Raw genomic sequence first — 22,370 nt, forward strand, 5'->3', positions numbered from 1 at the left:
TGTGGTCCAGGGTCACAAATAAAACCGTTGAAATAAAACCAAATTGACATAAAAGATTTAGAAGCCGCCTTTAAATATTAGGCTATTTAAAATGGCTTTATCTCGATCAGGCACGTGCAGAAGGGGGGCTTTGGGGGCTCCAATTTGGAGTAAACAGATGCGAGTCGGTTCAACTGAATCATTACAAAGAACCGTTTTAAAAGATTCGTTCTGGAATTGGACACCAGACGCTGGACGCGCATCCAGTTCTCCAGACGGAGCCGATCCGAGCTGCATGTCTGCGGGATGAAGGTGATGATGATGATGATGATGTGAAGATCAGCCGGTCGAACCAAGTCACCGGACAGACTTGTGAATATCAGAGAATAAACAGACTGTCATCCTGACAGAATATGATGGAGCTTCACCGCAGATGCTCAGCCGGTACCTGCGGCTCTCCTCCCGGGATCAGCCGCTCCAGCTCCGCGGGTGGAGGAGGAGGAAAAGGCGGATTATCTCAGCCGGCTGGATGGCGCTGTCTGCTGTCTCTCACCATCCTCTTCCTGGCGTGTGTGTGTGGATTCATCTCCAGACTGTTCGCGGTGATCCGCTTCGAGAGCCTCATCCATGAGTTTGATCCGTGGTGAGTAACTTTGGTCCTGACAGCGCTTTATTTCTTCTAAACACTCTTAAAACTCTTAATAACTGCAAAAGTCATCTTGTATTGTGTATTTGATCAGTTGTGCTTTAACTGTCAGAGCTGCAGTAAAGTGTGTGTTTAGATTGTCTCTAAACCTAGTCTTACTAGACAGCATATGAACAGAGAGCTGATGTTTCAGAGCAGCACATGAAGACAAACATCTGCTTTAGCTTTCTGTTCTGTTTTCAAGCTAAAGAGAGCAGTGGCCGTGTCTCAAAACCTAGTAAGCTGTCTATCTAGACTGCAATAGAGTGATCTGTCTTCCAGACAGTATTTTTGCTCTTGTGATATCATCTTTTCTGAGTTGACCTGGAGCACACTGATGCATGCACTTTTCTCCAGAGGTCAGGTGTGTTTAGACACAGCGGTAGCTTTCTCAACAATCAAAATGTCAGTTGTTAATTTAACATAATTTGTTGGCAAGGGTTTTATTGGTTTTGGTTTTATGCAACTTGCTGTAGATTCGATTTAATAGTCTAGTTGTGTAGATGTTGACATGGTGAGTATCGGAAGGCTGGGGGAAAAAAAGGATGGATTTACTTAAAAATTAAACAATAATTTTTGCACAAACAAGACACGTTTTCAGTTTTTTATATGGTATTTTAAGCAATATTAATTAGGAAACCTTTGCTGGCAATAACCAAATGTTTAATATTCATTTGTGTGTTTTGCTTAAACATGACAATTTTTATGCTGCAGCATTACCGATATCATCATATCTGTTGTTTAGTCTGCCGAGGTTTCAAGTTCATTTGAATTTTTCTGCTCATATTCATTTCAAGATGTTCTTAATTGATCTATAATGAGATGAAGTGAAGTGGAACAGATTGTCTGCTGTTATTTTCTGGACTAATTGAAGGTGTTTGGTGACTTACAGTTATATTTCAATCAAAGAAGGCATTGAAACATTTGCAATAAGACCAGGAACATGGATTAAGAAAGAGTCTGAAATCATGTGGATTAAGGCTGGGGCATCTTCTTATCTGTTTCAAAGTGGAGCATGTTTACCTCGCATCTAATGATCTTAATTGATTGAGAGGAAAATAATTTTGGTCAGACTCTGTGTTTGTGTTCACACATGTGTAGAGGAGACAGAACTAGATGTAGATGGATGGAGAAAGCGCTCTGGCTCAATCCTGTGGTTTGTTTGCCAAACATCCAGTTCCTGCTGCTCGGTGAGACACAGATAGTTAACCAGTATTGATTAAGAAGCTGTTAGAAACACCGCTGCGGTCTGTTCTCCCTGATAACACACAAATATGGATTTTCTCCATTGTTTAATCCACTGATTGGTTGGATTCAATTCAAACTGTAGATTAGTAAAATAAATCAGGTCAGAATGTAAAAGACCTGCTTATGAGAAACATTTTTGTATATAATTGCTAAAGTATTTATTGCATGTTTCTCCTCGGTAATAGAATAAGCTTAAAAGCGCTGCTGCAATTTCACTCATCTTAAGTGAATTTCATAAACACGGAGCAGGTGTGTTTAACCCATGAACAAAATATTAATTATGTCTCATCACGGTTATTATAGAAACGTCTAGCGGCTCTTTTATGACACACTTAATGTGCTGAGGTTTATTATAGACTATAGACTATGGCAGTACAGACTGCAGTCTAAAACACATTGCACATTTCTTTCTGGTTATATAGATGCAACCTCAGTGAGATTCTGCAATATGCATCTTGGGACTTGGGTCGTGATTGACAGCACACCTCGAGTCTGTTTGTTTGTTGTTTTGGCTTGAAGTCATTCTCCTTCAAAACAGCACACTCTGTCCTTGCATAATCCAGTGCATATTATTTGATGAAAATATAAATAGTTATTAGATTATCCCTTTTTTTGCAGAGTGCTTCATGAATTTGTTGTATCATTCAGCAGTTCTTAGAGCGTGCACGGCTTTTTTCACATTTGAAAAAAAAATATATCCAACAGAACATTTATTTTGCAAACCGTGACTCAAATTCAGTTTGCATTTGAATTCGTTAACTACAATTTGAATTTAAATTGACGTTTGAGTTTGAATTCCTAATCCAGAAGTTCCAGTAGAAATCAGTCATTCAGAAATCATCTGCTGTTTTGTTGTATCGTGAGCAGCTTTCTCTGAGGGTTTGGAGCATTTAAACTCACGATGAGGGTAAAAACCGAGTGTTTGTTCGTCTGGTTCTGTGTTTGTATGATAAACAGCTTCATTAGTCTCTGTAGCAGAAAGCCTCCGGTGCTTCAGCGATTGATTCTCTCCTTCAGAGCTTCTCAAGTCTGTCTGAAGAGCCGTTCGCTCGTTCTGAAGGAAAATGAATCACTCTTTCACTGAATCCTCTTATGTTTGCCTTTGCAGTTTCTGACTGAGACAAACAACATCATAAAATCAACAGGTTTAAGTATTATCTTTGTCTCCTAAAACATCCACAAATGAGCCAAAGGTCATCATACACTTAGAGTCTTGAGCTATAAAATAAATATGTTGAGCAGCTCAGATCACTTGAAATGTTTGAGTTCATAGAGACTAGAGGAACTTCATGTGAGATTACTGGAGTCTTTTCCTCCATTTAATCTCATTGCTGTCTAGGAGAAAGAATTAAGTCATGAACGAGATGTTCTGTGTCTTGTGAGTGTTTGTTTGTCTTTCTTTGGCACAGAAGATTGTGATTCTGTTCTCTGGCATAAACACTCATCTAAGCCGGTCGGCTGGCACTTTGTTGGGTATGTTGCTCTGTTGTGTGTGTGTGTGTGTGTGTGTGTGTGTGTGACTATAATGACATCATTTCTGGTGGCTCACAGACTGTGTGTTTTGTCAGTGCCATGTGTTGCTGGTTGGCAGACTGTCAGTCAAACACAGACATCGAACAGAGCCGGATCAAACCCACAGGGACAAGAAAACAGACAGTGATGGAGGAGAATGGAGAAGAAGTAGATTACTGGAGTAAAGACATGCATGCTGAGTTGGGATGGATGATTGCTGATGAAGAACAGAATGGAGGGTCCAATGAAATCCATTGTATGTGATCCAAAATTCTGTTTTACTTTTTCATAAATTAAGACTTAGATGGAAGTTGTAATGATCAAAAAGCATGTCTAATTAATTGAAATTATGGATTTTCTTTTCCAAATGTAGTTTTATTTTCCCTAAAAGTTCTGTTTTACATTCTAATAGTTTAATTGAATTTTTATAAAAACATCTAATGAATTAAAGTCATGAAACGTACAATTTAACAGCAATTTATTGTTTAACAAAAAATTAAAGGATGAAACTCGTCATGATGGCAGTGGGCATCTTTTTCAATGAGTCTTTTTCTCTTTAAGAAGCACAAAAGTGAATTGCTGACAGCGTTTTCCTCCTGCTATGATAAACGCTTTGAAAAAGTATTACTTTAAAGCACTCACTTACTCATTTGTCATTCATCAGGTTTTCAGATGCATGCATTTCAAAGGATCTGTTTTGTCGGCATATTCAGACGTTTGAAGAGATTTCACTGTAAATCACTTGATGTCAGAAGTTCTTTGAAGTTTCTCTTCACTCTTTCTAACTCAAGAGACTCTGAGAATATATAATGTGCAATGTTCTCAGCCAAATCGATCTCTATATAAATCTCACTTAATGTGTCATGGTCACAACTTAAAAATGATTCAAAAAAAAAAAAAGAAACGGTTAAATAGGCTAAAACAACTTACAAGTTGATATAATGTTTCTTATTTTAATTCATTCCCTCAAAAACTGCCAAGAACCAGTCTTTGAAAACCTGAATAAATAAGGAGATTTAAAGTCTGATTTCTAGACCTGGAAGATTAATAAACTCTTAAAATACAGTTTTACAACCAATAATTTTTTTTTCTGATTATGTCAAGCATTAAAAAATATTTCATTAAGTGGAACTTGCTATTTGAAAGTAAAAAAATAAACCTTCACAAAATTGGTAATAAACACTCAGTTCACTTTTTGAAATATCTGGAATTATAGAATTTAATGATGATAATATTTGGGTCTAAACTTTATAATTGATTGCATGTTTTATTCTTCAGACTTATGCCCACAAAAGAAGAAAATTTCAGCTATAATCAATATTTGTTGTTCATGTCCATGTTGGGCTCTAAAGGAATGTCGGTGATCAGGTAAAGACTGTTAGTGGATGTGATTATTGTGTCCAGAGGTTTGATGATGGCAGTATTTTGGACGCTAGGTTTGTTTCCCAGGTGTATCAGTATTCACATTCTTCTTCAGCCCCTGAAGATCATCTGAGTCAATGAGGTGAAATTCAGTCCAAGTTTCTCTCGATTTCTTCTTCTCCCGCTGTTGTTTATTTCTTCATTTTTGTTTGCCTCTGGCATTTTCATGTTGTTTTGCAGTTCTCTCTCTCTCCCTCTCTCTCTCTTTCTGTCTTGCGGTGGTTTGTTGCATGTGTTTGTGTCCGGGATGAGCCGGTAAGATAGTAGCTCCCTCCAAGCCTTAAAAATAAAGCTTCCAAAATGTATTTTTTTTTTTTCTCAACTAAACAATTTTTTGTTCCCCAAAGAGCCTTTAAGTGTACATTTCTTAAAATAACCATTGTATCTTTGTGTGAAGAAACAACCTCTTTCTAAAGAACCTTTTATGGAATGCAAGGGTTCCATGGATGTTAAAGGTTCTTTACGGAACCATTGATTCCAATTAAGAATCTTTGTTTTCAGGAGTGTAGTGAGCTGTCTGCACAGGCAGCTCTCTTGTAAATCAGCACCGTGTAACTGTCCAGCCGTTCACTTTGGACGCTCGCTTGCGATGCCTTAAAATACTGTCTAGGTTGGAAAATTTGGAAAACTGGCGATTTTCATTCCTTCTGCCATCCTGCAGTTCACTTTAGGCCTTGAGCAATCGTCATCACACTCATATTGATTTGATTCGACTCACAAAAGTCTTCATTTCATGCTCTGCTTTGAGAATATGACAGACTAAACAGACTATTTTATTGTATTGTTCTGGTTTCAATTGTATTAGACAAGGTCTTTATTCCAAAAAATCAATAATGGACATTTTTAGAAAGACGTGTCCTGGGGAATTGTAGCTCTTCTGTCAACTATCAAATTGAAAACGCTTATATTGCTATATTTTTATGTTGTTAAAACTAAAATATTATTTGATTTAGTCTATATATACCTTATGTATTGAATTAAATATTATTGTTATTGATTAAAATTTTTACTACCCTGAGTTTGCCATTAAAGTAGCATTTTTTGCTGTTTTGGTGTTAATAAATTTATTTTGAAAAATTGTAGCCTATAGCTTTTCTTTTAGATATCAAACTGAAAGAGAAATTATGCAGTGTATAATACAGTGTATAATTTTCTTTATTTATTGACATTTTATTGTTATAATGATTATTAAAATGTTTTTATTACTCTTTAGTTTGCCATGCATAAAAAAATACATGAGAATATGTATTTATGTATTTTCTTTTCTTTTTTCTTTTAAATAATTTTCATCATTTTATGTGACTCACAATCAGACTGTGGAAAGACAACTAAAAATGCTAAATAACTTTACTCACATGTGCCACAATATGTACTGTACATTGTTTTATGTATTCATTTTCATGTTTTTTTAATATGGTATGTTTTATGCAGTATATGCAGCACAGTGTGCAGCTCTTTCTCTCTTGTACTGTTTTCACTCTCTGTCTGTTTTTCTCTTTTTCTCTCTGCGGCGGGTAATAAATGAGAGCTGGCTTATTTTGCACTCTCAGTTTCTCTTTAGTTTGTCCTTGAGGTTCTGTTCTGGAGGCCATTTCTCAAAAGACAATCAATATCCTACAGTCCCTTTCAGCAGCCCTGCGCTTCCATTCGTCCCTCTCTCTCCTATTTGTGTGAATGGATTGAGAATGTAAACCGAGTTCATTTAGATTTCACTTACATGACCCTAAAAATAGCCCCCCCACTCAGTGCCTCTTCAGACCTGCAACTTGTAAATTTTATCATATCACAATAATTCAGTTTGATTTAAAGGCCATTTTTTACAATGTCTCTGTGTCATTGTAAAACTGAAGCTCTTTTTTATAGCTGTACATCTGTCTGTGACCTTGTGAAGTACAGTTATCTAACAGCGGCGTCTCACACCTGCTAATCCACATATCTCATCTAATATAAAGTTTGAACTTGACCATGGCCGTTTTTATGATCTATAAATGTCTGAATGACAAGATCCAACATCGACTGTTTGCAGAAAGCTTGTTGGATTCACAGAGAATCATAGTTTTGTCTTAGCTGCAAGGATTGAGTAATCCTATAGCTCTTGTTATTAATTTAAGCCTCATCTTAATTAATATTTCTGCTCTGAAGTGTGCTGTGACTTTTTAATCTGATTTCTGCTTCATTTGGTGGCTGGCATGCACAATGCTGGAGAGAATTATTTTGCGTTTTTAATATTTATAATGCACTAAACAGATGTCTTGCCCTTTGTTTTTACTGCATCCCACAATCCAATCAATAAAATCATGATGTTACGATGATTATTTTTCCCTATGGCTGTTTGTACTTGTACGTGTGCGTTTGTTATGTGATGGGTCATTGTGAACCGTTTATGAGCTAGAGATCATGTGCTTGAGGGTTTGTTTGTGTTTGCGGTGTTTAGGGCAAAATACCACCAAAAATACCAAAAAATAACTCCAGATATTTAAAGCAAAGACATGCCTTTGGAGCAAAAACATGCCTTTAATTTTTTTCTTAATTTTAACTCTTTAGAAAACATGTAGCATTTTTATGTGCACATTACAATATTTTATAATATTATATTCAAGGTTTAAGCCTGATCGTTTACATTACATACAGCTGGTTTTGTATTTGACATGGCTTTGATTTCTTTTTCTTTTCTTTTTTTTTGTAAATTGTTTAAAAAATAAATAAGTTGACCTTTGATTTAATTATTTTTTTGTATTGTTAATTGACATGTTAACTGTTCAGATTGGCAATTAAAATAAATAAATAAAATATTTGCATAATTGGGCAACGTTTTTCTGTGTGTTTAAATTGTAGGAATAATGTCTCCATTAAGCAAAAATTATCCTGAAAATGTAATTATAGGATTTAATTAATAACAAAATTATAGTTATATTATCCCCAATTTAATTCCAAGTGGAAATATTGTCTGATCAAATATAAGTAAATAAATACATTTATTTATTTATTTGTGTTTATAAAGTATGAAACATATGCAACAAAAATTATCATCAAGATTTTAGTCTATGGGCAAAATATTATCCCTTAAAGGGGTCATATGATGCTATTTCAAGTTTTCCTTTCTCTTTGGAGTGTTACAAGCTGTTTGTGCATAGATAAGATCCCTGAAGTTGCAAAGACTAAAGTCTCAAAACCAAAGACATATTCTTTATCAAAGTTAAGACTCTGCCACGCCCCCCTAAAACAGCTCATTCGAACACACCCCCCACATGTCTATGTCACGATGTGGAAATATTTACAAATGTTCACGCAAAGAAAGAAGGCGTTTCAGTAACTGCAGTAGTGTTGATGCAGCCGTGACAGGGAGACACTGAAAGTAGATGCATTTAGGAATCATTAAGATTATTTACAACAGAAGAGCACAACCCAGATATTATTACAACGCATTTTATGGAATTAATTATGGTAATTCTTTGCTATGACAATCTGGCGCTTCTGAATCAGTGACTGTAAGTATGTTTTGTTATTAGTTTAAGTATTTGCTATTGACTGTTCAAATGCAGAGTTTTGCGCTTCGTGTGTGTATGTGTGTGTGTGAGAGAGAGAGAGAGAGAGAGAGAGAGAGACAGAGACAGGGTCACATGACAGTGGAGTCAGCTATCTTATTCGCGGCTTGTGTGCAAATATATATGAGCATCATCACTGTGTCTGTCACGCGACTCTGTTCCCCTCAGATGGTAAAACTGATGGTAATTATTAACTGTCTTTACATTTATTTTAAAAGCTGAAGCTCGCGATTATGGAAAGGGGTGTTACATTTCCGATGAATGCTTGCAGTGTTCGGCCAATCACAATACACTGGGTCAGTTGGCCAATCAGAGCTGACTGCGCTTGTCGGAAGGAGGGACTTTGTAGAAAATGACGCGTTTGAGAGAGGAAAACAATAATGTACAGTATTTTAAAAATAATGTGTTTTTATTAAAGCATGTCATGTCAAACATATTCTGGTACGCCAAATACACCAAATAATGATCTTTAAAAAAGCATCATATGACCCCTTTAATAAAGTGGAGTAATTCCTGACATTGATGTAGTGTAGTATTCAGTACACATTCCTCACAATCTCTTCAGGGCTCAGGCAGTGTTAGATCAGAACATGCTTGACTGTAAAATGAATCAAATTTTGATGAATTGAATCTTTTTGGAGTCTCATAAGAGCTGAATCATTTCTGACTGATCTCAGACCAGCTCTGAATCTCTGATCAGGATGAAGCCAGTGCTGGTTTCTTCTGATCATACAGTGAAGTTCCCACTCCATCATTAATGAATCTCTCCACGTCAAACGAATCAGATTATTTTCTAACAGATGGTGGTTATCCTCAGCATGAAGCTCTAGTAATGCTACACCTGCTTTATTTTCATGTAAATCCTCATTGTACGTCTGTTCTGAATACAGAAGCCATGATCGGGATGTTTCTGGCTGCTGCTGTGCTTTAATGCATGACCGTTTTTAATCATTTTAATGAATATAAAGCTCATTTAGTCACGGCCGGTTTGTGTTTGGTGTTTAAGTTTGGCAGGTTTGTGTCTCATGGTGTTTGTTAATCTAGGACTGAATGATTAGAGTAGTTAAAGGAATAGTTCACTCAGAAAATGAGGAGACATATGTGTGATTACAGGGGTCTTTGTACATCTGAGACACAGGAAATTGAGCCAGATGTCTGTGTTTGATCTCTGTTCTTCTGTGGAGCACAGCTGAGATCTTTCACTGGTGTTTTATTCAGTCTTGAATGGATCAAACGTCCTCGAGTCGTTTGTGACAAACTCTTATTCTTAGAGTCACTTTAATCTCCTATTGATTCACAAACACAAGATCACTTCAGTCTCTCAGCTATCTATCTGTCTGTCTGTCTGTCTGTCTGTCTGTCGTTCTTATACCTAAACAATAGTTTAAATATTGTAAGTTTCTGATGTAATCAGAAGATGTCAGATTAACTATAACTTGTAACATGTTTTTGGGTTGTTGAGTTATTGAGGTTTTTATTCATTGTAACTCTAGGTTTACAACTGCCCAGAAGCTAGAAATGTGTGTGTGTGTGTGTGTGTGTGTGAGTGTGTTTTTTCCATCGTCCCAAATAAATGAATCTGTCGACCATCCCATTTATTTCACCTCCTTCTCTCTCTCTCTCTCTCTCTCTCTCTCTCTCTCCCTGTCTCTTTCATTCTTCTCCTTGTTCATGGTGAATTCAGGCTGTTCTTTCTCTCTAAACTCTCATCTCATTCAGTTCAGCTCTTGTTTTCTGTACTTTGTGAGTTTTTTGTCATTCCTGCGTGAGTTTGAGCGTGAAGTGGAAGGACTCATGCTGAGCTGGAAACATCTGTCTGAATACCTTCATCCATCCTCATTCTCATCCTCTGAGTGTTGGAGACAACATGACTTCAGTTCTACTGTCATCGAACGAGTCTTCCTCCTCCTTCAGTCTCACGTGATTCAGTCTCACGTGATTTCACATGTCAAAACACTCAATCTGAGTTTAGTAATCATGTTGAGATCATAATGAATAATGTTGTTATGAGCCGCTGATGTTCCTCGTGTTCCTCGTGTCACAGAGATCAGTTCAGTATTTTTGTGGTTCTGTTATCTGAACATCAGTTGAGCTGCTGCAGTGTGTCAGATCTGATTCATGTGGCCCGTAGTTTGTTTATAATGGCTCTTATATCAAGTGGTGATATTTAATGTGTGCAATGAAATTTTCAAAACTACTTGTTCAACCTCCACATCATCTAGTCACTTGTGCACATCATGAAAGCAGTTTCTCATTCTTATGAACAAGTTGGGATTGCTTTGGTGCATTCATGCAACTGATTATGTACATTTGTCTGCGGTTTCCTACATTATCAGTTGCTAATATCATGTTGCTCAAAATGTATTATATAGTTCTCTGTGCAATAGTCTTTCCCCTCAAAACATAGTCATTACTTCATCATATAAGTCATTAAATGCAAAATGGTTGATCTAGTTGTCATAAACTGTCAAGCATATTTTCTTTTTTGTAAATTGGCCATGAATTGTGCAGGTGAATCTTGACTTTCACTAATGAAGAGATGTAGATCAATCATGATAAAATGATAAACAAGTTCTCTGAAATAGCTCAAAGGTGCATCTCATGAACCTTCAATTGGAAAGCAGATATAGACAGAGGACAACACAATAGTTACACATTCTGACGATGGATGAACATCTAGAAAACCATCAGGGTCAACAGCCGAGAGGAAGAAGAGGAGTAAGGATGCGTGGTGGAAGGGTACAGAGGCAAAACAGAGGAAGAGGAAGAAGAGGCCAAGGACAGAGGTGCATATCAGATGAAATAATGTTGTCAATCATGGCTTACAATGGCTGAAGGGTGCAGCTAAATATTGGGAGATCGACCATATCCTCAATAATTCAAACATGTCTTTCAATCAATATCCCACATACAGTAATGTGTAAATTTGTACTTTTGAAAGGATATATGGCATACATAAGAAGTGCAGCCTTCTGCATTTCAGTACAGTAACTGTCATCCAAACTGTTGTAGTGCTTTGTATTTCATCAGGAACAAATGACCTTTGACCTCATCCCCTTCATTTTTATTTCCCCCTCCAATTCCTCTTTGTCTCCCACTACAAGGATTCATTTTCCAAAACACATAATCACTTGTGCTCCTGTGCATATCATCCTGAGATTCTGACCTGTGTGTCATCAGTTTTGCTACTGAATGTTCACACAGGGATAAATGTGTGCATTTTTTGATGCTTGAGTTTACTATATATTGTGTGTTTGTGTTTTCTGAATGAGAACATGGTTAAACCTGTGCAAAGCGATGGCGTTTTTGTGTAGAGTTTTGCAGAAAACACAGCAAATTGGAACGTGTGTACAAACAGGTGAAATGTGTTAAAAGTTTTGAGAAACGTGTCTTTGTTTTGAGAACTGTATGAATGGTTTGGAAAATTGGGCCAAATGAATCAGTTATAGTGTGCTAACAATCGAGAGAAAAACTGTAGTGCTTTTCATCTACTGTAAGATCTCTTTACAGTCGTGCAATGAAAGTAAACTTTTCTTAAAGTTTATTGCTAAATTTTACTGTATCTGCATCCATTTATTTATGCAGTATACGGTAACAGTCATTGACTGGTAAAATGATTCCTGTTTCCCAAAAGGAGGTTTCTGTAACAGTGTTTTGAACTGATCTCACTGGTGTTCTCAAGACAGAGAAGCAGTCTGAGTATTTGACAGGTTTGTGTATCATCTGAGGCCAAAGTTTGAGTCTGACAAAAGAGAACATGTTTTTGACTAAACTATTTGATTTTGACCTGGAAGCTTGAAGTTTGCACACGTTGGTGTGTAATTTTGAGATTGTGTTTATAGTTGTGAGAAAATGGTGAATTGTTTCATAAATTGTGTGTTCACATCGAGAAAAACTGTAAGTTTGATTTGAATTCAGATCAGTTGTGCTTGTAATCAATTTCAGTTTAATTTTTATTTCAAATCAATGTATTTTTGATCAATTCAGTACAGACCAGCTGTTTGTAATCCAGGTCAGTTTGATTTTGAATTCATATCAATTGAGTTTTAAATCAGATCAGTTTTGATTTTAATTCAGATTAATTGTATTGTTATAATTTCAGTTCTTTTTTTTAAATCAGATCAGATTTGTTTGTATTCCATATCCGTTTGATTTTGAATTCAGATTGTGTTTTTGTGTAGAGTCTCATTCTGACAACTTTGACTGTACAACAGAATCTGTCATTGACACAGAAAACAGATTAGTGTCCTAAAATAGTGCGTGTCATCTGTGATGGATTACCAGCATTGGTTTCACAACCTCTAGAGCAGAGAAATGGGTTCTACGAGATCAGCTCACAAACACACTCAGCCTGTCATCCGCTCAGACTGTCTGTAGTGTGTGTGTGTGAGGATGCTCAGTGGGAGTTTGTGAGTTTCTCTCGTTGTGTCCAGAAGCTTTTGATGTTCTCATGTTGTGCTCACAGATGCTGCTCTGATCCAGACAGACGGATGCAGATGATGTTCATGTTCTCTCAGTATCTGAGCAGGTGCAGCGTCACTGTTTACAGCTCATGCCTTCAGAAGATGAGGAAGAGTCTGTCATAATTCATACCGTATGTTTGTTTATTTTTGTTATAAGCTCATTTATTTATTTATTTGTCATGAGCTCATTTTATAATTTCATGTATGTATTTATTTATATTTTCATTAATTTTATACTGAATCATTCTCTTCATGAACTTTCTTTATTTCTCATGAGCTTTGTTTATTTATTCATTTATATGTCATGAATGCATTGTTGTTTATTTGTTTATGTCATGAGCTCTTCCAAGCTTCATCATCAGAATGTACAGTCTGTCATAATAGCATATATGTGATGATGGACTGATTCTAGATCAGCTGTCAGACCTAGAAGAAGAGCAAACACACCATACAAACGATGTTACGTTATTGTTTGGCGTTCGCAAAACCTCTGCTCTGCATCTCATTTGCATATGCACCATTCATGAGTGTTTGTGTGTGTTTGTGAACAGGTTTAATTACAGATCCACCCATCATCTGACCACCAGCGGTTTCTACGAGTTCCTCAACTGGTTTGATGAGAGAGCCTGGTATCCTCTGGGGCGAATCGTTGGAGGAACGGTGAGTTGTGATTCAGTTTATTCACATCTGAACTCTGCTTCATCTGAGGAGCTTCTTGAGGAGCTCAGACCGGTTCCTGTGTGCTCCTGCAGGTCTATCCTGGTCTGATGGTGACCGCAGGTCTGATTCACTACATCCTGAACCTCATCCACCTGAGCGTCCACATCCGGGACGTCTGCGTGTTCCTGGCGCCCGTCTTCAGCGCTCTGACTGCGATCGCCACCTTCCTGCTGACGCGGGAGCTGTGGAGTCAGGGGGCGGGTCTTCTGTCCGCCTGCTTCATGGCCATCGTGCCCGGATACATCTCGCGCTCGGTGGCCGGGTCCTTCGATAACGAGGCCGTCGCCATATTCGCCCTGCAGTTCACCTACTTCCTGTGGGTAAGAGGAAGCTCTGGAGGAAGATAGGCAATGCTTTATAAATTGAACTGGAAGTAAGTTTTCTGTGGTTGTTCAGGTGAAGTCGATCAAAACTGGATCAGTGTTCTGGACCGTCGGATGTTGCCTCTCGTATTTCTACATGGTGAGTGTGAATGATGTACTGAATTCAGCTCATGTGTCTACAGGGAAAAAGAAGTGCATTTAATTATATTGTGCGCTTGTAGTGTACTCCAAATCTTGTTTTCTTTTTTTTTAACTGTACTTGCGGCAATTCCTGCCGGACCTGAGACTCGAACCCGCGGCCTTCAGGTTGCAAGTCCGACTCTCTAACCATTAGGCCACGAATGCCCCTGATGAATGAAAATGAAGAATTTTTTTTCACTTAAGTCAATTCTTAGCAGTGTTCTTGAGAGTAATTCTTAGACTCTTGATAAATACGGGCCCTGATCTCAAACACTCAAATGATGGACTGAATCTCTTTCTTGAATCCTCTTTCATTGACAAATGTGTTCGTCTCATTCAGTCTGTTTTTCATTTGACTCTTCAAAGCTGATTGATTCTGTGTTTCTGCTCACGGTCAAATCGATTCAGTAAATCAGTGTTTTACACAGAGGGAAATTAATGTTTTTATCACAGAGGGAAAATGACTCTATTCAGACTAATTGTGTGTGTCTGTTTGAGGTGTCGGCGTGGGGCGGTTACGTCTTCATCATTAATCTGATTCCTCTTCATGTGTTCGTTCTGTTGTTGATGCAGCGCTTCAGTAAGAGAGTTTACATCGGTGAGTCGAAGTCAAGATTCACAACGATTCACACACAATCTGAAATCTGATTAATTCCTGCGTTGATTCTGATTGGTCCTCTCTCTCTCTCAGCGTACAGCACGTTCTACATCATTGGTCTGATTCTGTCTATGCAGATTCCTTTCGTTGGGTTTCAGCCAATCAGAACCAGCGAACACATGGCAGCAGCTGGTGAGTCTCCTCATTGGCTACAGAGTCACACACAAATGCTGATTCAGTGTTGATTTAATGTTGATTCAGCGTTTGTGTGCAGGTGTGTTCGTGCTCGTGCAGCTCTACTCGTTCCTGCAGTTCCTGCGAGACAGACTGACGCTGCAGGACAAACAGACTCTGTTTTCTGTCTGTGTTTGTGTCGCTGTTCTGCTGCTGTTTGCGTGTGTCGTTTACCTCAGCTGCATCGGTCAGTTTACCGTGGTACATGATCATGTGACACATATGATGACATGAGTGTGTGCTGATGATCGTGTGTTTGTGTTCAGGTTGGATCGCTCCGTGGAGCGGACGCTTTTATTCACTCTGGGACACGGGGTAAAAATACACTGATAATTACATCATTTATGATCAAAAACTCATTCGAAATACAGCAACATTCTAAACTTCACTTTGTAAAATGGATAGTTCCGGTCCTTGATTCTGATTGGTTGAGCCACATTCTGTGCTGGTGTAAATTACTCTACAAACATACACCTCTTTGTTTCTGTGTCTGTGTGTTGCTCGGCATCCACTTTGTTGCAACCACAACCGTTTCTGAGGAACTACTGTACAGGTCCATCTCCAAAAATTAGAATATCGTGAAAAAGTGCATTTTTTTCTTGCAACTTATTTCAAAAAGTGAAACTTCATATATTTTAGATTAATTACATGTAAAGTAAAACATTTCAAAAGTTTTTTTGTTTTAATTTTGATGATTAGAGCTTACAGCTCATGAAAGTCAAAAATCAGTATCTCAAAATATTAGAATATTTACATTTGAGTTTCAATTAATCCCTACAGTATAAATCCCTACAGTATAAATCCCTACAGTATAAATCCCTTCAGTATAAATTCTGGGTATCTCTTGTTCTTTAAAACCACAATAATGGGGAAGACTGCTGACTTGGCAATGGTACAGAAGATGAACATTGACGCTCTCCACAAAGAGGGTAAGTCACAGAGGGTCATTACTGAAAGGTGTGGCTGTTTACAGAGTGCTGTATCAAAGCATATTAAATGCAAAGTTGACTGGAAGGAAGAAATTGGGTAGGAAAAGGTGCACAAGCAACAGGGATGACTGCAAGCTTGAGAATACGGTCAAAGAAAGCTGATTCAAACACTTGGGAGAGCTTCACAAGGAGTGGGCTGAAGCTGGAGTCAGTGCATCAAGAGTCACCACGCTCAGACGTCTTCAGGAAAAGGGCTACCAAGCCACTTCTGAACCAGAGACAACGTCAGAAGCGTCTTACCTGGGCTGTGGAGAAAAAGAACTGGACTGTTGCATAATGATCCAAAGTCCTCTTTTCAGATAAAAGTAAATTTTGCATTTCATTTGGAAATCAAGGTCCCAGAGTCTGGAGGAAGAGTGGAGAGGCACAGAATCCATGTTGCTTTAAGTCCAGTGAGAAGTTTCCACAGTCAGTGATGATTTGGGCTGCCATGTCATCTGCTGGTGTTGCTCCACTGTGTTTTCTGAAGTCCACAGTCGACACAGCCATCTACCAGGAGATTTTAGAGCACTTCATGCTTCCTTCTGCTGACCAGCTTTATGGAGATGCTGATTTCATTTTCCAGCAGGACTTGGCACCTGCCCACACTGCCAAAGGTACCAAAAGCTGGTTCAATGACCATGGTGTTACTGTGCTTGATTGGCCAGCAAACTCGCCTGACCTGAACCCCATAGAGAATCTATGAGGAAGATGAGAGACACCAGACCCAACAATGCAGATGACCTGAAGGCCGCTATCAAAGTAACCTGGGCTTCCATTACACCTCAGCAGTGCCACAGGCTGATTGCCTCCATGCCACGCCGGATTGATGCAGTAATTAAAGCAAAAGGAGGCCCAACCAAGTATTGAGTGCATAGAAATGAACTTTTAAATGATACTTTTCAGAAACCTGACATTCCTGTTTAAAATATCCTTTTTTTATTGATCTTATGTATTATTCTGAGACACTGAATTTTGGGTTTTCATTATCTGTAAGCCATGATCATCAAAATTTAAAGAAATAAAGGCTTGACATATTTCACTCTATGTGTAATGAATATATATAATATAGGCTATGGGTTTCACTTTCTGAAATGAGTGACAAAAAATATTGACCTTTTTCAAGATATTCAAATTTTTTGAGATGTACATGTATATTGTTTGGTGGAAGAATAATGTTTTTATTAATATCATTACTCTTTATTTGCTCTGTTTGATTTTGTGAAACTTTGCTACGTATATGGAATAACTGTTCTATAAAAGCAATAAGCCTCATGAAGCCGTGATTTACACGGTTCTGCTCCGTGTTGTGCCTAACAACGCCCCTTAGCTGTTATAAATTCACTGTAAACCGTGGCTTCTTGGGGCTTATTGCTTTAAAGAACACCCTAGCAACCACATAGCAACATGCTAAAAACACTCTGAAGCTCTAGCATCTGTATAGCAGATCTGGTAACGTTTAGTTTTTTACAGATAAACAGCACAGAAATCTCATTTTTAATCAAAGTTTATGTTCATTTCAGGAAATATTTTCAGGCCGTATGTTTAATGTGTGATATTTTTGTCCAGCTATGCTAAGATTCATATTCCGATCATCGCGTCTGTATCGGAGCATCAGCCCACCACCTGGGTTTCCTTCTTCTTTGATCTTCACATCCTGGTCTGCACCTTCCCAGCAGGCCTGTGGTTCTGCATCAGAAACATCAGCGCCGAGCGCGTGTTCGGTACGTGCCCTGCCATGAGTGCTTTCCTTCAGGTCCAGTGCTGCGTGTCTCAGGTGTGTGTGTCTCTGCAGTGGTTCTGTATGGCATCAGCGCGGTGTATTTCGCCGGTGTGATGGTGCGGCTCATGCTGACTCTGACGCCGGTGGTGTGCGTTCTGTCGGCCGTGTGTTTCTCCAGTGTGTTTGAGCGCTATCTGAGTGACGAGCTCAAGCAGGACGATCCTCCGGCTGAAGACGCCACTGACGACAATGACAGGAGGAACGCTGGGAGTCTCTATGATAAGGTGCGCCCAGAACCAGTGAGAAACTGAACAAACAGAACAAAGATTCATGCAGATTCTGCAAATTTTTTAGTTTTTATTGAAATTCACCATGATGATCGACAGAACGTTTTGGTATGAAAGTGACTTTTTGGCTGCAAGTTTTCGTGAATGTGGCCACACAGCTTTCACAACTCAAAGCTCTCTTCTCGGTCCAAGCAGACAATTACACTGAACAAAATTATAAACGCAACACTTTTGTTTTTGCCCCCATTTTTCATGAGCTGAATTCAAATATCTAAGACTTTTTCTATGTACACAAAAGGCCTATTTCGCTCAAATATTATTCACAAATCTGTCAAAATCTGTGTTAGTGAGCACTTCTCCTTTGCCGAGATAATCCATCCACCTCACAGGTGTGGCATATCAAGATGCTGATTAGACAGCATGATTATTACACAGGTGTGCCTTAGGCTGGCCACAATAAAAGGCCACTCTAAAATGTGCAGTTTTACTGTATCGGGGGGGGGGTCCGAAAAACTGCTTGTTTATCCTGTGACCCCATATTTACATATGAACATATTTCAGAGGTGTAGAAAGTTCATAGTTATATAAATTGTATATGTTTTTTTCTAAAAAAATTTTTTAAATGCATGTATGTATATGTACATTTATTTATAAATAAATATGTAATTCTATTACAGAAAAACATAAAATATATACTAAATATATAATTGTTTATATATTGCAATTTTTATATTATATATCAATGGTGGAGAAAGTTACATAAATATATAAATTATTATTTGAAAATGTATATATTTATTTATAAATAATTAATAAATAAATTTAAATTGTAATATCATTTTTTATTATATTACATTTTTTATTATATAAAACAAAATAAAACACTAAAATAAAAAAATTTAATATATATACTAAAATATAATAAATATTTTATCATTGTTTATATATTTTTGTATTATATTTCTCAAGGTGGAAACTGGAAAGTTTTATATAAATATATAAATTATTATTTTTCAATTATTATTTAAAAATACATCTATTATATAAATTATATAAATATAATAAATGTTAGTGTTTCTGTAAATTAGATAAAATATAAATAAATAGAATTTAGAATAATGTGCCCTCATGAATCGTTCACAGTAAGATAAAACCTTTAAGAAAGTAAATGTTATTGTCATATTGATTTCAAGAGTCCAAGTGATCATGTGTGTTAAACTGATGTGTGTCGCCCCCTGCTGGTGTTTGTTTGTGTGTGTGTGTGTGTGTGTATTTCAGGCTGGTAAGCTGCGAAAGCATCATGTGTGTGAAGAGGGTTTGGGTTCAAACATCAGGAGTCTGGTGATAGTCCTCCTGCTGCTGCTGCTGCTGATGTTCACTGTTCACTGCACATGGGTCACCAGTAACGCTTATTCCAGTCCCAGTGTCGTGCTGGCGTCACACAACCACGACGGGTACGACACACGCACACACAGACACACGCACATGCGCGCACACACACACACACACACACACACACACACACACACACACACAGACACACACACAGACAGACAGACACAGACACACACACAGACAGCTGCTCATCCGGCCTCCTGTGTGTTTCAGTTCGCGCAGCATCCTGGATGATTTCAGAGAGGCGTACTATTGGCTGCGGCTCAACACCGATCAACACGCGCGCATCATGAGCTGGTGGGATTATGGGTATCAGATCGCAGGCATGGCCAACAGAACCACGCTAGTGGACAACAACACCTGGAACAACAGCCACATCGCACTGGTGAGACGCGCCGGCCGCAGGAAGAGATGCTCCACCGCAGGAAGTCTGACTGCCTCTCTCTGATTGGCTCTCTCAGGTGGGCAAAGCCATGGCGTCCAATGAGAGCGTGGCGTATGACATCATGAGGCTGCTGGATGTGGACTATGTGCTGATCATCTTCGGAGGGGTGATCGGATACTCGGGCGACGACATCAATAAGTTCCTGTGGATGGTGAGGATCGCCGAGGGAGAACATCCCAGAGACGTGCGGGTGAGTCCCAGCACGACTAAACTAACTGAACCCACTAACTAAAACTAACTGAACCCACTTACTAAAACTAGCTGAACCCACTTACTAAAACTAACTAAATCCAGTAACTAAAACTAAATCCACTAATTAAAACTATGTTAAAATTAACTAAACCCACTAACTAAAACTAGCTAAAACTACTGTAACTAAATCCACTATTTGAAACTAACTAAACCCACAAACTAAAACTAACTAAATTCTGAAAATAAAAATACAACTACTGCAAATCATGTTTGATAGCTGAAATAAAGATGAAATAAAATATAAATATTAGGTGGAAAACTTGAATGAAAATTAGAAATGTTGCCTTGGTAACTAACTGACACGTTTAAGATGATATACTAAAATTACTCAAACTAAAACTGAAATAAATGAATTAAAAATATATAGTAATATAAAAAACTAATAGAAATGAACGAAGCACATAAAAATCACCAAAACCATTACAATTAATTTTCATAACCTGAAGTAAAGCTGAAAAAAATGAACTGATATTAGATGAAAATTTTGGAAACTAACTGAAGTTCGTTTAAGCTGAAGTACTAAAATTACTGAACTAAAACTGAAATCAACTCATTAAAAAATATTTTTTAAAAACTAATAGAAATAACAGAAGCATGGAACAAAATAGCTGAAAATCATTTAAAAAATAATATTTGTTAACTGAAATAAAATATAAATGTTAGATGAAAAACTTAACCTTAAAAAATTCACAAATCTAAAAAATTACAAATATTGGCTTGGCGACTAACTGAAATAAAATAAGATTAGATTGAAGTAATAAAATGACTAAAACTAAAAACCGAAGAACAATTTGAAGCTAGAGAGAAATATAAAAAACTAAACAATTAGCAAGAAATATAACAAAAACAACTGACAACTTAAACACTGAGTGTGTGTGTGTTGTGTGTTCAGGAGAGTGATTTCTTCACGCCGCAGGGAGAGTTCAGGGTGGATAAAGCCGCGTCTCCAGCGCTGCTCAACTCTCTGATGTATAAGATGTCCTACTATCGCTTTGGAGAAATGCAGGTGATTCTGGTCACATGATCTCTTTCTGAAGCGTGTTTGAGGCTCGTGTGTTAAACGTCTTCCTCTCTGTTCAGCTGGACTTCAGAACTCCTCCAGGATTCGACCGAACGCGAAACGCTGAGATCGGAAACAAAGACGTGAAGCTGAAGCACCTGGAGGAAGCGTTTACCTCCGAGCACTGGCTCGTCCGGATATATAAAGTCAAAGATCTGGACAACCGGCAGCGGCTGGAGCGCAAACCTCGAGTCACCGGCGCCGATCACAAACACAAACACACACTCTCCTCCAGAAAGGTATTTATGTCTCATCAGCTCATTTACAGATGTTTTGACCTCCTGATGTTGTTTTAACGTTGTTGATCTGTGCAGGGCAGCAGGAGGAAACGAGGATTCATTAAAAACAAACTTGTTCTGAAGAAAGGCAGAAGATTGAACCGCAAACAAGACTAGACTGAACAGAACCGGATCAGTGAAGATGAAGACTGACTGTTTGATTTCAGCTGATGCTCTAACGCTGGTTATTACTGTTTCATACTTGAATATGTGTTTGATATAGCAGTTTTTTTAATAGGTCATGAAGGAAATGCTGAAGGAGAATGAAGATTTTGAACCCAAGAGCTCATGTTCTCCTCATTTGAAACATTTACACTTGAAAATCGCAATTATCATTAATAAATATTTAGGCCAAAATTTAAGATATTTCTATGAGAATTGCATATACAATTGTACGTTTCTAGATTTTTAACAGGTTTATATTAAACTAATAAACCTAATCTGTATGTATTAGTCATACACAAATGAAACAAGTCAGATTAGTTTATTTATTAGCCTAGTTTATTAGTGTGCATCTATTTGAGTTAATTTAAATAATCAGATTTTCAGAATGCATTTATGCAGATTGAATCAGCTTCAGTCTGTTCGTTGTGAAAACAATTACATTTAAGAAGTTAAGAGTATGAACATGGTTAAAATATGTGGAGTTTATTAGTCTGTTAAAAACTATATATATAATCCAAACCAATGGAAATGTTATATGCAGTTCAAATACATAAATCTCAAATTTATGCCTATATATTTTTAAGTGTATGTATAGTGAATGTCCTTTTGAAATATTCTTGTGTAACAGTGATTTTTGAAAGGGTTTTGATATTTGATCAGTTTGCTGTTTCTTTGAGTTTTGGTAGTTTTCTGGGGGGGGGGGGGGGGGGGGGGGGGGGTGTTGTAACAATGAATCAAATGATGCAATAATTATCAGGACTTTTTTGCCGTAATGTGAATGTGTTTTCTTTTTGTGATAAATGTAGAGCATGAAGGGTTTTACATGTAATGCTTAACTCGGATTTTATATTACAGTTTAGTATGCAAAAATAAATCTGTCATGTCTGC

At 37.6% G+C, this 22,370-nt stretch overlaps 1 protein-coding gene across 1 annotated transcript; it reads left to right on the top strand.

The window, feature by feature from the left end:
- Window positions 1-395: 395 nt before the first annotated feature.
- On the top strand, window positions 396-22,370 carry LOC306847476 (dolichyl-diphosphooligosaccharide--protein glycosyltransferase subunit STT3B-like; the record flags this gene model as incomplete). The annotated part of the gene is made up of 18 exons (XM_079381420.1): window positions 396-622; window positions 3,481-3,663; window positions 12,857-12,919; window positions 13,406-13,514; window positions 13,607-13,894; window positions 13,971-14,036; window positions 14,576-14,675; window positions 14,769-14,867; window positions 14,950-15,096; window positions 15,176-15,224; window positions 17,447-17,601; window positions 17,673-17,884; window positions 19,166-19,341; window positions 19,496-19,667; window positions 19,744-19,917; window positions 20,872-20,985; window positions 21,060-21,278; window positions 21,354-22,370. The coding sequence occupies 18 exons, from the start codon at window positions 396-398 to the stop codon at window positions 21,432-21,434; spliced, it is 2,634 nt and encodes an 877-aa protein (XP_079237546.1). The 3' UTR covers window positions 21,435-22,370.

This window comes from Barbus barbus (genome assembly GCF_936440315.1).
Source record: "Barbus barbus genome assembly, chromosome: 27".
In the NCBI taxonomy this organism is placed as follows: domain Eukaryota; kingdom Metazoa; phylum Chordata; class Actinopteri; order Cypriniformes; family Cyprinidae; genus Barbus; species Barbus barbus.